The sequence below is a fragment of the Bos indicus genome, chromosome 1, assembly GCF_029378745.1.
Source record: "Bos indicus isolate NIAB-ARS_2022 breed Sahiwal x Tharparkar chromosome 1, NIAB-ARS_B.indTharparkar_mat_pri_1.0, whole genome shotgun sequence".
Classification (NCBI taxonomy): Eukaryota; Metazoa; Chordata; class Mammalia; order Artiodactyla; family Bovidae; genus Bos; species Bos indicus.
Genome location: NC_091760.1, coordinates 25,730,793 through 25,745,363, shown reverse-complemented (window position 1 = coordinate 25,745,363; position 14,571 = coordinate 25,730,793). Strand labels below are relative to the sequence as shown.

The 14,571-nt window shown below is 36.3% G+C and overlaps 1 protein-coding gene across 17 annotated transcripts in view; it reads right to left on the bottom strand.

The window, feature by feature from the left end:
* The window catches only part of ROBO2 (roundabout guidance receptor 2), a 1,473,778-nt gene that overhangs the window by 57,602 nt on the left and 1,401,605 nt on the right, over positions 1-14,571 (bottom strand). For all 17 annotated transcript variants that reach the window (XM_070789313.1, XM_070789256.1, XM_070789396.1 and 14 more), the window contains 2 exons: positions 10,180-10,362; positions 205-247 (listed from right to left, as the gene is read on the bottom strand). In XM_070789313.1, the coding sequence (XP_070645414.1) occupies positions 205-247; positions 10,180-10,362 (226 nt within the window). The remainder of the gene's footprint in view (positions 1-204; positions 248-10,179; positions 10,363-14,571) is intronic.

Below are 14,571 nucleotides of genomic sequence, written 5' to 3'. Positions count from 1 at the left end.
AGGGGCATCTGGGAGATATGAAACATCTGGGCTTGATTCCTCTAAAGTGCACAACAGATAGATCATTAAACCTTGTTGTAAGCTGTTTAATTCCTTCTAGAATTCTCAGACTTATAAGTGATCGTTTATTACAATAATTGCCTTTTACTATGTAGTTTCCTCAGTCCTGATTAAAAATAAAAATAAAAAATCTCCTTGGTATACCTTCCATTGCTCATTAGTCCTCCATCTCCTCTTTGAAATGTAACTGTAAAAAAAAAAAAAGAAAGAAACACACACAAGTAGTCAATATTAATTACAATTAACAACAACTACATATTGGCCCTTCGTTTAGAGCTGAAGCCCCTGGGAATTATAGCAAAATATAATTAACATAATTGCACAGATAGTAAGAAGCAGTGGTTTGGCCTAAAGCAAAGCCATCATTTGTTCCAACTTTAATAAGACATCTAAAAATTCTTCCAGTCAAACACACGGTTAAGTCAAAGGGGCAATTTTTATTTGTATGTCAGTTGGTACATATATGGTATTGAAAGATTGACATGCATTAACAAAGAATTATCACATTGTGAATTTTAATGCTAATATACAGGTGTCCTAATTAGAGGGCATAATGAAAACTGCATGTAACAGAAAGTGAAACAGGATAGTTCAAACAGGTAATATCCTAATAAAACCAGTGACAGGTACAGATTGATAACCTATTCTTCTCCATCACAGGTCCTTTTAGGGACACTGAGAAGCACTATGAGTTGAAATACTGTAATTACTGTATAATAGACATGAACTGTAGTGAATAGAGAATATATAATGTATTGAACGCTTTGCTTCATTTTCCAATCTTTACAAAAATGAGACTTTCAACTTATTGAATATATTCCCATTGTATGTAATGATTATACAACTTAAGTCCTTTTTAAAACTATGGAGCATATTAGCAACACCAACAAGCATCCAGTAAAGCCAGAGCTGGAGAACCCACTCCTTCTGGTTACTAGATTTCATTGTACAAACCTAACAACATGAAAGTGGGTGTCAAGGATTGGCAAAGAAGATAAATATCAGTTTGGGGCCATCATCTCTTACCTACAATCTTTGCAGCTAAGTTTGTTTGGAATTAAAATGCTTCAGATCTGAGATAGGTAATATGATGCACACTGCAGAGAGGGTCTGAGGCAGCAACTATATTCAAAATGATTAGTGTTGCAATGAGATGTGAATATTCATGATTAGTGGAACAAGGTCTATACATGACTTCATATTATTTGGGGTCAAATTTTGCCACTAAATTACTTAACTAGGAAATCATTGGGAAAAAATTGGTGTTTAGAAGTTTATGGACAGCACAATTCCAATTCTGACCAAAATTAATATGCATCAGCTAAACTAGTCCCTGGGGATGAAGGAAAAAATACCATTTCACAGCTGTGAATTCAACACATCCTATCTTTGGAAGACACTGATTATATTTACTATGATTACTTGGTGAGCAAAAGTGAAAATAAAATTTTATGAATTGATTCATATTTTTAATGAACTTGCTACTTAAAGTATACACTTAATAAATACTTTCTCATTTGATAATCTCATAATTCACCTGTTTCTTAAGTTTGAGCTAATAAGTATGATCACTTTTTAGATTTTATAAATTTCTAAATGTAGTTTCCCAGTCCCCTCCCTAAGGTTGTCTAAGAATATATCTATTCAGTTCAGGTCAGTTGCTCAGTCGTGTCTGACTCTTTGCAACCCCATGGACTGAAGCACACCAGGCTTCCCTGTCCATCACCAACTCCTGGACCTTACTCAAACTCATGTCCATAGATTCAGTGATATCATCCAACCATCTCATCCTCTGTCGTCCCCTTTTCCTCCCGCCTGCAATCTTTCCCAGCATTACAGTCTTTTCTAACCAGTCAGTGATTCCCATCAGGTGGCCAAAGTACTGGAGTTTCAGCTTCAGCATCAGTCCTTGCAATGAATATTCAGGACTGATTTCTTTTAGGATTGATTGGTTTGATCTCCATGTAGTCCAAGGGACTCTCAAGAGTCTTCTCCAACATCACATTTCAAAAGCATTAATTCTTCAGTGCTCAGCTTTCTTCACAGTCCAACTCTCACATCCATACATGACTACTGGAAAAATCATAGCATTGACTAGATGGACTTTGTTGGCAAAGTAATGTCTTCTTTTTAATATGCTATCTAGGTTGGTCATAGTTTTTCTTCCAAGGAGCAAGCGTTTTTTAATTTCATGGCTGCAGTCACCATCTGCAATGATTTTGGAGCCCCAAAAAATAAAGTCTGCCCCGGTTTCCACTGTTTCCCCATCTATTTGCCATGAAGTGATGGGACAAGATGCCATGATCTAAGTTTTCTGAATGTTGAGTTTTAAGGCAACTTTTCACTCTCCTCTTTCACTTTCATCAAGAGGCTCTTTAGTTTTTCTTCACTTTCTGCCATAAAGGTGGTGTCATTTGCATATCTGAGGTTCTTGATATTTCTCCCCAAAACACTGATTACAGCTTGTGCTTCATCCAGCCCAGCATTTCTCATGATGTACTCTGCATATAAGTTAAATAAGCAGGGTGACAATATACAGCCTTGATATACTCCTTTCCCGATTTGGAACCAGTCTGTTGTCCCATGTCCAGTTCTAACTGTTGCTTCTTTTCCTGCATACAGATTTCTCAAGAGGCAGGTCAGGTGGTCTGGTATTCCCATCTCATTTCTTGAAGAATTTTCCACAGTTTGTTGTGATCCACACAGTCAAAGGCTTTGGTACAGACAATAAAGCAGATATTTTTCTGGAACTCTCTTGCTTTTTTGATGATCCAATGGATGTTCCAATTTGATCTCTGGCTCCTTTGCCTTTTCTAAATCCAGCTTGAACACTTTGGAAGTTTACAGTTCACATACTGTTGAAGTCTGGCTTGGAGAATTTTGAGCATTACTTTACTAGCATGTGAGATGAGTGCAATTGTGTGGTAGTCTGTGCAGTCTTTGGCATTGCCTTTCTTTGGGATTGAAATGAAAACTGACCTTTTCCAGTCCTATGGCCACTGCCTTATTTCTCTTATGGCATCATAATTGGGCAATATCATCATCATCCAAGGGTTTATCAGGAATTTATGAGGCAGTGCTTTCAGAAACATCTCGTTGGCACCTAAAGTACACTGCTTTATGAAGTTTTTAGGTATCTTCTCAAGTGTATTACAAAACAATCTGACAGCACCTTTGCACCTGCCCGGGACTGGCTATGAAGAAGATGAATACTGATCACTAGTCTACTTTGGGATGGACTCCCTTAAGTGTTGGGAATCAACAGTCAGCTGTGTGTCCATACCACTTTGGGTCCCTTTAATAACTGTTTTTAACAACAACAACAAAATAACAAGCTGATCTGAAACAATTATTGTAAAAAAAATCACTGGTGACATTAAACAAATGTCTGATTGGTTTGGAAAAACACAAAATGTGAAAACAGTGCAGCTAATTAACTTTCCATCTGAAGTGACTTTCTAGTATGTGGTTTTTTAATGGACTATCAAATGATTGTTTTATTCTGATAAAAGAGGGCTAAGATAATGTTGTGAATATCAGCAGACATGGATGGGCTACACCTCCAAATGTGTTGTTTAGGAGATATAAGGGGAGAAGCTGAGCATTTCTAATTTGGATGCTCTTTTTTCCTTACCCAAATTTTCTGTTACTGTCAGATCAAAAAATAATAGTAGAAAAAAAGAAGACAACTGAAGCCAGGGACAACTGAACAAAAATTAAGTTGTATTTAACTTTATGTACTTACCAATGTTAAAGTTTTCATAAACTGTAAATATTAAAGTACTAAGATGCAACACTCAAAATCTTATCCAAAGATATCATTCAGATGCTAGTCAGCACATGGAAAGATGATCAGCATCATTAATCATTAGGGAGATGGAAATTAAAACTACAATAAGATGTTACCTCATACCTGTTAGGTGGGTTTCTACACAGGAAACATAAAATAAGCATTATTGAGAATGTGAATAAATTGAAACCATTGTGGAAGGTAAAAACCATTTTACCCTTGGTTGAAAATACCATGTTTGTTCCTCAAAAAATGAAAAATAGAATTACAATAAGACCCAGAAATTCCACTTCTTGATATATACCCAAAAGATCTGAAATCAAGATATCAAAGAGATATTTGTACATCCATGGTCATCATAGCATTATTCATTGCAGCTGAAATGTGGAAGTAAACCAAGCATCCATTGATGGATGAATGGATAAGTGTATATACAGATGCAAGGGAATATTAATCAGCTTTGAAAAGGAAGGAAATTCTGACATATGCTAAAACTTGGATGTACCTTGAGGACAATATGTTAAATGAAATAGGCCAGTCACAAAAAGACAAAACCTGTAGAAGTCCATTTATATGAGGTACACAGGGTAATCAAAATCACAGAGACAGAAAGTAAAATGTTGGTTGTGATGGCTGGAAGGAGAGGGAAATGGGGAGTTGTTTACTGGGCAAAGGTTTTCAGTTTCAAAAGTTGAAAAAATTTATGGAGATGGATGGTGGTGATGGTGCACAACATCATTAATGTATTTAATGCCTCTGAACAATACACTTAAATGGTCAAGATAGCAAATTTCATGTAATGTGTATTGTACCACAATAAAAAGTTGGGGAAAAAACATTCAAACATTCATCGAGGTTTATTTACAGATGTGTTAGAGTATGGACTCTATAGTATGGTCCATATTTACCAACTGAGAGTTAAATGTTGTGAATGAAAGAATTTTAAATTTGAGAACATTCAAGACATATCCATTTTCTACTTTTATATAAATCATTAAATAATTTCAAATCTGCAAAGAGATTGTCAAAAATAGTTCTTAAGGACATTTATGCTTGTGCATCTTCATACCAACTATAAAGAGGCAAAAATACACAGTCATTATATAAATACATAATTGACTTAAAATGGCCTATGGACACAACTTGATATATATGAGAAACTTCAATTTTGTGTCTTTCTATCAGAAGAAGACAATAACAACAACAAACCCAATACCCTCATGTAATAAAGTTGAATAGTTGTCTTTTTTGAAGGAAACGAAAAAGAGGATACTTTTTCTGGTTTCCTTTTCTTCCCATGCTCCAAAAATTTTAGATTTGTTCCATTCTGAAAAGCAGACCAAAAGTAACTGAGTTCTATTAGACCGTGAGATTAAAAACAGATGAGAAAGGATAAACAACTAGATCTCCTAAAATGGAAGTCATATTTGGTGTTTTGATCAACATTCTGTGTGTGTGTAGAGACAGAGAAACATAAAAATAAATGCGACAGCAAATTTGAAAGCTGTTTTGAAGTAGCTCTCATTTCACAGGTGATGAACCACCTTAAAGCTGAATGGAAGACGGTAGAGAGGGTAAGTGGTTGAACAGTCTTGCTCTAGTCACAGTTTTGACAATCATAGGGTAGTAACTTTGTGCTTGTCAGAATTAACTTTGAAAAAAGTGAATGATTTTTACCAGGAGTTTCTGATAACATCTAAAATTAAGAAATTTGAAGGCAGCAACACAGAGTGCATAGGAATTTTTATTGCTAAAACTGTCTGACTAGTGCTAAGGCTTCCAAAAAGCTCTACAGACACCTCACTCTTAACTGTTTTAGAAATGTATTAAATATTCTGAATTTATTGCAGCATTTATGAAAGATAGAAGGTAAAGAGATTTTGCAAGTTCAGATCATATACAAAGTACCTCTACTATTATCTGTCAGGATTAATCCTAATCTCACGCCTGCTAGCACTGAGGGGGAAGGGAAATATAACTACATGGAAAATTGACATTTTGAGGTAAGGAAGCTTTCAGAGTGCCTATCTCTAGTAGGCCACATTTTCCTACTCCAAATGGAAACTTTAATGTTGCCAGCCAAGCCTCATTCCCTTGCCTGATAAGCTATTTCTCAACTATGAATGTAGATTAATCCTCTTTTAATAAGCCTTAACTCAAGCCCAGATAATCAGAGTATAAAAATTCCATCAAATCTTTTAGCTGTCTTAGGATGGTTTTGTCAAATAATTTCACCAATGGTTTAAAACCTATGCATGAAGTGTTTGGTATTTCATAATTTGCTCACTCATTAAATTATTTACATTTACTGAGTTTAATCAAATCTATCAGAGGTAATATTCATAAAACAACTCAACCCTTTAAAAGTGTGAAAGTTAGTTTACTTCCATTAAAAAGTTGATAACTTAAAAATTATTGATAGAAATATGACCAGCATTAATTTGAAAAGCATCATGCAGGCTTCATAAAGATCGTAATATGACATACAGAATCCTTGTGAAAGCTGCATGGCTTTATTCAAACTATATATTGTTCACTTTTCTATTCACAAACACCATTAACACATATAATCAAACATTTTCTCTAGATTCAAAAATCACCTAATATTTTCTGCCCAAATATCTTCATGATTCTATTTCATCCTATAACAACTCAGGTAGTGAATATTTTTGGCAGACAGGAAGCTCACATGCAATGGCAAGCACTGTTAGTACTCAATGAAGAGCAAGATAAATAACACTGCATGTTATTCTAGAAAAAAATAAAATGATTTCATGCAGAATATGAGACAGGGGAATATGTTTCTCTTTCTAGCTGCCCATCTTTGAGCCATGAGCAAACCTTTAGTGCATGTTTGTGTCTGAAGAATTTAAACAAAGAATAAATAGGAAAAAAACTGAAATAGGAAAAAACTGAAATAGGAAGCTAGTAACTTTGCCCTGGGGAAATTGCCATGTTCTGCTTTGTAAAGAAGCAAAACTTTACATTCAGGCCAAATTCTCCTCTCAGATCCTTTCAAAAGTTTATATTTGATTCCTGACAGTTGCTTTTACAATCTAAGGTGCTGATCCACTAGTGTTCTATGATCAATATGTTAACTCTTTTGAATCATAAGAAAAAATATCAACGCTGAATAGCATGTCATTTTTTTTTACCTTTTTTCTAAGCATTCAAATATAATTTTCCATATGGAGATGGAGAGTCAAAGATTAACATGATAAAAATCAGTGGGTGAACTTTTGCCTGCAGAGTGAGTGGAAGGCATCCTATGAAGACTTGGGTTTTCCACTCTGCAAAGGATTTCTTCTCCCCAATAGTTAAAATCTTCCCTATGATGGTTAAAATCTACCTGTGATATTAAGAAGACTTGGAATGAAATAGAAAAGGCAAGTACTGAAATCAAATTCAACCTACTTTTCAATTCTACTTGGGAATTCCCGGGTAGCTCAGTTGGTAAAGAATCTATCTGCAGTGCAGGAGACCTGGGTTCAGTTGCTGGTTTGGAGAAGGAAACGGCAACCGACTCCAGTATTCTTGCCTTGAAAATCCCGTGGACAGAGAAGCCTGGCGGGCCACAGCCCATGGGGTCGCAAGAGTCAGACACAACTTAGCAACTAAATCACCACTTCAATTCTACTTAGGATCAGCATTATTAAAATGCATGTTTCTGAATTTATATGAATTTCAGCAGATGTTGAAGTATAATCTAAGATCATATTTGGGGCCTAAAGCAAATGAAGTCATCTTTTGTTATAAATTAATTTAAATACTGATCCCAATATAGACTTATGTTTCTTTGAAAAAAATGATCACTGGTGTCATAAATCAGTACGAAAAATTTGAAACTATGTGTAGTAAAAAGTAGAAATGTTAGACTTCTCATTTTCTGAGTAAAACTGTATTGCTTTAAGCTTACCAGTTTTGCATTTCATACTTATAAGATTCCCACAGAAATTTCTGTGAAAACCAAAATTTAAACAGAATCATTACACATAGACTACTTTCTCGATAACTTTTATAAAATATTTCAGAGAAAATTAGCCCTGTATGAAATCTCTGTGCTCTTACAACAGATCATTAGCTCATGAATCAAATGTCATAAATTCAAACATATGATAAACAAATACTACACTAAGCATGCCTATTTACAATCCCCATATTCTTTAAGCTTTAAAATTCCAGAAAGTGGAGGTTAAGGATATTTATGGGGGGAAATGTGTAGAGAATATTACCAAGTCAGATATGCAATGCTGAGTACCTGTAGTGTGGATTTTCATTTGCTTCTCACCTAGAAGAGAACAGCAGTTGCTGGAAGGCAAATTTCCAGCTGAAGGTGAATCCATTCTGAGAGTCAGCCATCTATCAATTAAGGATAAAGGTTCAGAAAGCCTGCTCTGTGGCTTGGCCTGATTCCAAAATATTTGAAGGGCATAGCACCTTCTGAGTTAGCAGTTCTTCTACAAGCAGATGGATATCAATCACAATGAGAAATGACAACAGGAAATGTGCTATTCTTGTCCAGCTCAAAGACCAACAGATATTTTCCAATCAAATATAAAGAACTGCTGTTTTTAAAGAGAAGAAGAAAGAAAAGAAGAAAGGCTCTCTGACATGATTTTATAAAAAAACATAACTACTAATTAGAAGACTAATGCTATTTGGAAGAAGTGAATGAAAATCCTACAGAGGGTAAAAATGCAACACTCCAAATAGGGCCCTGAGGTGACTGACATTGTCAGTCTTTTATTATTTTCACTAAAGTCAAGCAAAGAGATAAACACAAAAGTAGTCTTTGATTAATATGAGCATGTCACAGAGATGAAACAGAACACAGTGACAGACTAGACAGACAGGTAAACGGACAATATCTTCAAGGAATGAAAGCAGGGGACTGGACTGCAAAACAAGAAGTTACATTAAAGTCTCATTAATGTTCATGACTCTGACACTCAGCAGTCATTGCCCAGCATCCCTTTCCAGGAAGAATCCTTCATTGGCAGGCTGATAAAGCACTCAGATGACACAGCATAAGGAAGCAGGCATCAGCAACCAGTAAGAAATGAGAACAGCACAGCAATAGCAAGTCACAAAGTATGGAAACCCTTCTGCAATGAATACACTATACTATCTATCTTCTCTAGTCCTGGGAATATATTCTAACCAGTAACTAACAAACATTATTTCTACAAGCTGTAGTCATGAGCCACAATGTGATCATCAACTGATCATATTTAAATACTACTCAATAACAAGGAAAACGATCAAATGGATGGTGTTTCTTTCATTTTGAACTATTCTCAGAAGCTTGTATGCTACAAGTTATAGCAGCTGATAAGCTTAATAAGTAATGAAGCCGCTGTAAAATCACTTATGAAGACATTTATGCTTCTTATTAAAGTAAAAATCAGAAATAGAAGATGAATAAAATATCTCAAATTTTTAAAAATATTTGTAGGACAATGATAAATTAAAATTGTTCCCTTGTTTTAGAAAATGTAAAGTATTTGTGAGGCATTTTTTTTAATCATTGTTAGAGAAAGTACTTAAAATGAATGTAATTCAAACTTTAACTGAACATAGCTTCATTATCGAGGTCATTTTTCACTCACTGACTTGATAATTTTCTCTCTTTTTCTGCCTTGGATGTATTTTGAAGGCCACAACTTGGGACATCCTTAAAATTCCTGCTCTGGATTCAAAGAAAACATTTTCGCAAACAAGTAGAACATCTAGGATCTTACTTTTCTTCTCTTTCTTTTGCTTCTGTTTTTTCTTCTTTCTAAAATGCTCATTGGTCACTTTAAAGTAGACATTCTATTTAAGAGACCAGTAAAATAAATCATGCCTCATAAGTTTCATCAATCCTGGTGACATTTTTTGTTTTGTTTGTATGTTCCATCTGGGATACATTTCCCTTTGTAATCTGTACTGTAAATATGAAAAACTACATTTCAAATCTTTTTTCTTTTTTTCCTGAGCATTTTAGGAATGCTCTTGCTTAAATATACTTCTCAAACATGGTGTCAAAGCTTGCAAAGTCTATGTGTGTGTGTGTGTGTGTGTGTTGAACTATTAAGAAAAATGGCTAATCACTCTATTGGTGTGTGCTCTTCTTATGCTTCCTTGGAGATACAGGCAAAAAGATGGCCTTATGGTCATAATGTGATATGATGAAGAGCAGTGTATTAAAGCTTGTTGTTTATCATGGTTTAAATCAAGCAAAAAACACCCATTCATTCACTCATTTCATAACCCGTTTCATTCCTTCCCTTGCATTTTATCATATTTCTAAAGCTAAGACATTTTCTTAGCTGGAAATAGCCTCTTACCAGCATAATTACTGAGTCCCTTTCTCTTCTTTCTTCGCCAGTACAACCAGATGCTAAAACCCATCAGGATTACCCAGCAGGCACCACCAATACCAGCTATAAAAGCTGGTTGCTTCACAACATCAGTGATTTGCTCAGTTATGCTGTTATTGTTTTCGGTAATGACAACTTCATTTCGTCCCCCTGTGGAAGAAACAATGGTGTTAGTGCTAGTAAATATTAAGACCCAAAACCCCACAAAAATACATACGTGCTACACCCAAGGCACAGAAGAGTGTAACCTTCTTTGAAGCAGGTAATATGTGTTGTGTCCTGACCCTGTCATAATTTACTGGTGAGCAGATTTTATAAGTTTCAAAAGGAGAATCAAATCATAAGTTTGAAATGTGAATCAGAACATTGCTCCTTCGTGTTTTGTTTTACTGTGGACAGATTCAGAACCACTTCTTGATTTATTGCTTCATATATAAATACTAAAACAAGTGTGTGAGCTAAATAATAATAACTTTTCTTCAGTTAGGTAAAGCATTTTGTAAGACAATTCTCATTTAAAAAAAGAAAAGCAACTACAACATTTAAACTGAGTATTTGCAAATTACCTTTCCCCTACAGCACTGCCTAATACAGATGATCAAAATATTTCTCTTAATATTTTACCAAATAATTTACCTTGATCAAACATATTTTAATTTTCTGGAAGGTACTGAAACTGCTATATTAAATAATGATAATAACATAAACATCTTTCCATAGAGATTAGTATCTATAGTTAAAATCTCACAGAAAGATAAAACTCCTAAATGCCCTTAAAGTATCTGAAACGAATTTGAAAATCCACTTGAAAGTTGGCTACAAAACAACTTGAAAATTAATTCTAAGGTCTATGTAACAAATCATACATTTAAATCTAAACTAAGATTATTCCAGAAGTTGTCACATTTCTGACAGTTTAGCCCTCTCAGACATAATAAAGACAATCTCAACCCACAATTTTAAACAGGTTTAAGACTCATGGAATTCTAACATTACTAATGAGCAAAGATTTAGGTGCTTATTTAATAGATGGATGAATTCAGAAACTGGAAACTAAGTGAATTCTCATATTAATATCATATCTCATTCAGTTCAGTTCAGTTCAGTCACTCAGTCGTGTCCGACTCTTTGCGACCCCATGAATCACAGCACGCCAGGCCTCCCTGTCCATCACCAATATCTCATTAGTGAGTAAACAGATAATCAAAAAATAAATTGTAAGCAAAAAATAAATGGTAAATTTTAGCATACCATATCAAAGGAACGTGTAATTCTCTTGTTTTAGTTATCCTGGCATTGTAACATACTGGAAACAGCAAGGTCTTTGAAGTTCCACATCTGAGTATCATCTCTGTCACTTCCAAGCTAGGAAAGCAATGGGTTTATGTAGGGCACTTAATCTTCTAGAATCCCTGTTTCTGTTAGCTGGTGACAGTAGTGCTATTTCATATATTTGGGAGGATTAATCCAGATGATGAATGTAAGGAGTGGACTTCCCTGGTGGCTCAGTAAAGAATCTGCCTGCAATGCAGGAGAAGCAGGAGACGAGGAAGATCCCCTGGAGGAGGGCATGGCAACTCACTCCAGTAAGTTGCCTGGAGAATCCCATGGACAGAGGAGCCAGGCAGGCTACAGTCCATGAGGTTACAACGAGCTGGACACGACTGAACGACTAAGACTTTACTTTTACTTTACCTCAGTGGGTCTTAAGTAACTCTTAGCTTCACATGGCCATAACTTGAGTCACAAATTATAGTGTTTCTATTAACCTCTTTACATGTGCTTGTGTATGTGCCCAGCCATGTTTGCATTGCTGGAGATTCTTTACCATCTGAGTAATCAAGGAAGCCCCAGGTAGGATTATAAGTTGTAAATTATCTAGATGTGAGAGTCCTTCAAACCATAGGTGACTTGTTTACCAAGGTTTCACCTTTCTTCCAGAGAAGAAAATTAGCCTGTATCTCCCAGCCTCGCTTGTAGTCGAGTGCAACAAAGTGACTGAATATTGGACAGGCAGATGCATGGTATCTCTGGACCAATCCATGTACCACTGTGACAGCACTTCATACTCTCTTTCCTAAGGTGTTGGACAGAACAAGGGATCAGTCGTGGGATGCTGACCCTATGAGATACGGTACACCATTGACTGGAAGGATCCACATTTCATGAAAAACTCTATGGAGTAGAAACCCCATCCTTCATTCTGCGAACCCATATTAGACTGACTATGAATAAGAAAGAAATTTTTACTTTATAAGCCAACCAGAATGCCCATTTGTTTGTTATTTGTTGTTCAGTTGCTAGGTCGTGTCTGACTCTTTGTGACCCTGTGGACTGCAGCACGTGAGGCTCCTCTGTCCTTCACTCTCTCCCAAAGTTTGCTTAAGTTCATGTTCATTGGGTCAGTGATGCTATCTAACCATCCCATCCTCTGCTGCTCACTTCTTTTGCATTCCATCTTTCCCAGCATCAGGGTCTTTTCCAAAGAGTCAGCTCTTCCTATCAGGTGTCCAATGTATTGGAAACTCATGTTCACCAACAGTCTTCCAATGCATATTCAGGGTTGATTTCCTTTAGGATTGGCTTTGTTTGATCTCCTTGCTGTCCAAGGGACTCTCAAGCATTTTTCCTTGCACCACAATTCAAAAGTATCAATTCTTTGACAGTCAGTTTTCTTCATGGTCCAGCTCACACATCCGTACATGACTACTGGAAAAACCAAAGCTTTGACTATATGAAATTTTACTGGCACAGTGATGTCTCAGTTTTTTAAATTGCTGTCTAAGTTTGTCTTAGTTTTCCTTCCAAGGAGAAAGCATCCTTGAATTTCATGGCTGCAGTCACCATATGCAGTGATTTTGGAGCCCCAAAAAATAAAACTTGTCACTGCTTTCACTTTTCTCCCTTCTATTTCCCATGAAGCGATGGGTCCGGATCACTTGATCTTTATTTTTTGAATGTTCAGTTTCAAACCAGCTTTTTTACTCTCTCCTATCACGCTCATAAAGAGTCTCTTTACTTCCTCTTCAATTTCTGTCATTCAGTTCAGTTCAGTTCAGTCGCTCAGTCATGTCTGACTCTTTGCAACCCCATGAATTGCAGCACGCCAGGCCTCCCTGTCCATTACCAACTCCCGGAGTTCACTCAGACTCACGTCCATCGAGTCAGTGATGCCATCCAGCCATCTCATCCTCTGTCGTCCCCTTCTCCTGCCTCCAGTCCCTCCCAGCATCAGAGTCTTTTCCAATGAGTCAACTCTTCGCATGAGGTGGCCAAAGTACTGGAGTTTCAGCTTCAGCATCATTCCTTCCAAAGAAATCCCAGGGCTGATCTCCTTCAGAATGGACTGGTTGGATCTCCTTGCAGTCCAAGGGACTCTCAAGAGTCTTCTCCAACACCACAGTTCAAAAGCATCAATTCTTCGGCGCTCAGCTTTCTTCACAGTCCAACTCTCACATCCATACAGTTAGTGTGGTATTATCTGGATATCTGAGGTTGTTGACATTTTTCCTGACAATCTTGATTCCAGTTTGTGATTCATCCAGCTTGGCATTTTGCATGATGTACTCTGCATATAATTTAAATAAGCAGGGTGACAATATACAGCCTTGTCATACTCCTTTCCCAATTTTGAAGCAGTCAGTTGTTCCATGTCATGTTCTAACTGTTGCTTCTTGACTTGTATACAGCTTTCTCAGGAAACAGGTAAGGTGGTCTGGTATTCTCATATCTTAGAGAATTTTCCAAAGTTTGTTGTGATCCACACATCCAAGGCTTTAGTGTAGTCAATGAAGCAGAAGTAGATGTTTCTTTGGAATTCCCTTGCTTTTTTCTATGATCCAACCGATGTTGGCAATTTGATTTCTGGTTCCTCTGTCTTTTCTAAACCCAGCTTATACATCTGGAGTTCTCTCTTCACATACTGTTGAAGTCTAGCTTGAAGGATTTAAAGGATAAACTTTCTAGCATGAGAAATGAATGCAAATGTACAGTACTTTGAACATTCTTTGGCATTGCCCATCTTTGGGGTTGGAATGAAAACTGGCCTTTCCTATTCCAAGCCAGTGCTGAGTTTTCCAAATTTGCTGACATATTGAGTGCAACATGTTAACAGCATAATCTTTTAGCATTTTAAGTAGTTCAACTGGAATTCCATCACCTCCACTAGGCTGTTCATAGTACTGCTTCCTAAGACCCAGTTGACTTCAGACTCCAGGATGTCTGGCTCTAGGTGAGCGACCACATCATCATTGTTATTCAGAGTATTAAGACTTCTTTGTATAGTTTTTCTCTGTATTCTTGAGAACTTTTCTTAATCTGTTCTACTTCTGTTAGGTCTTTACTGTTTGTGTCCTTCAT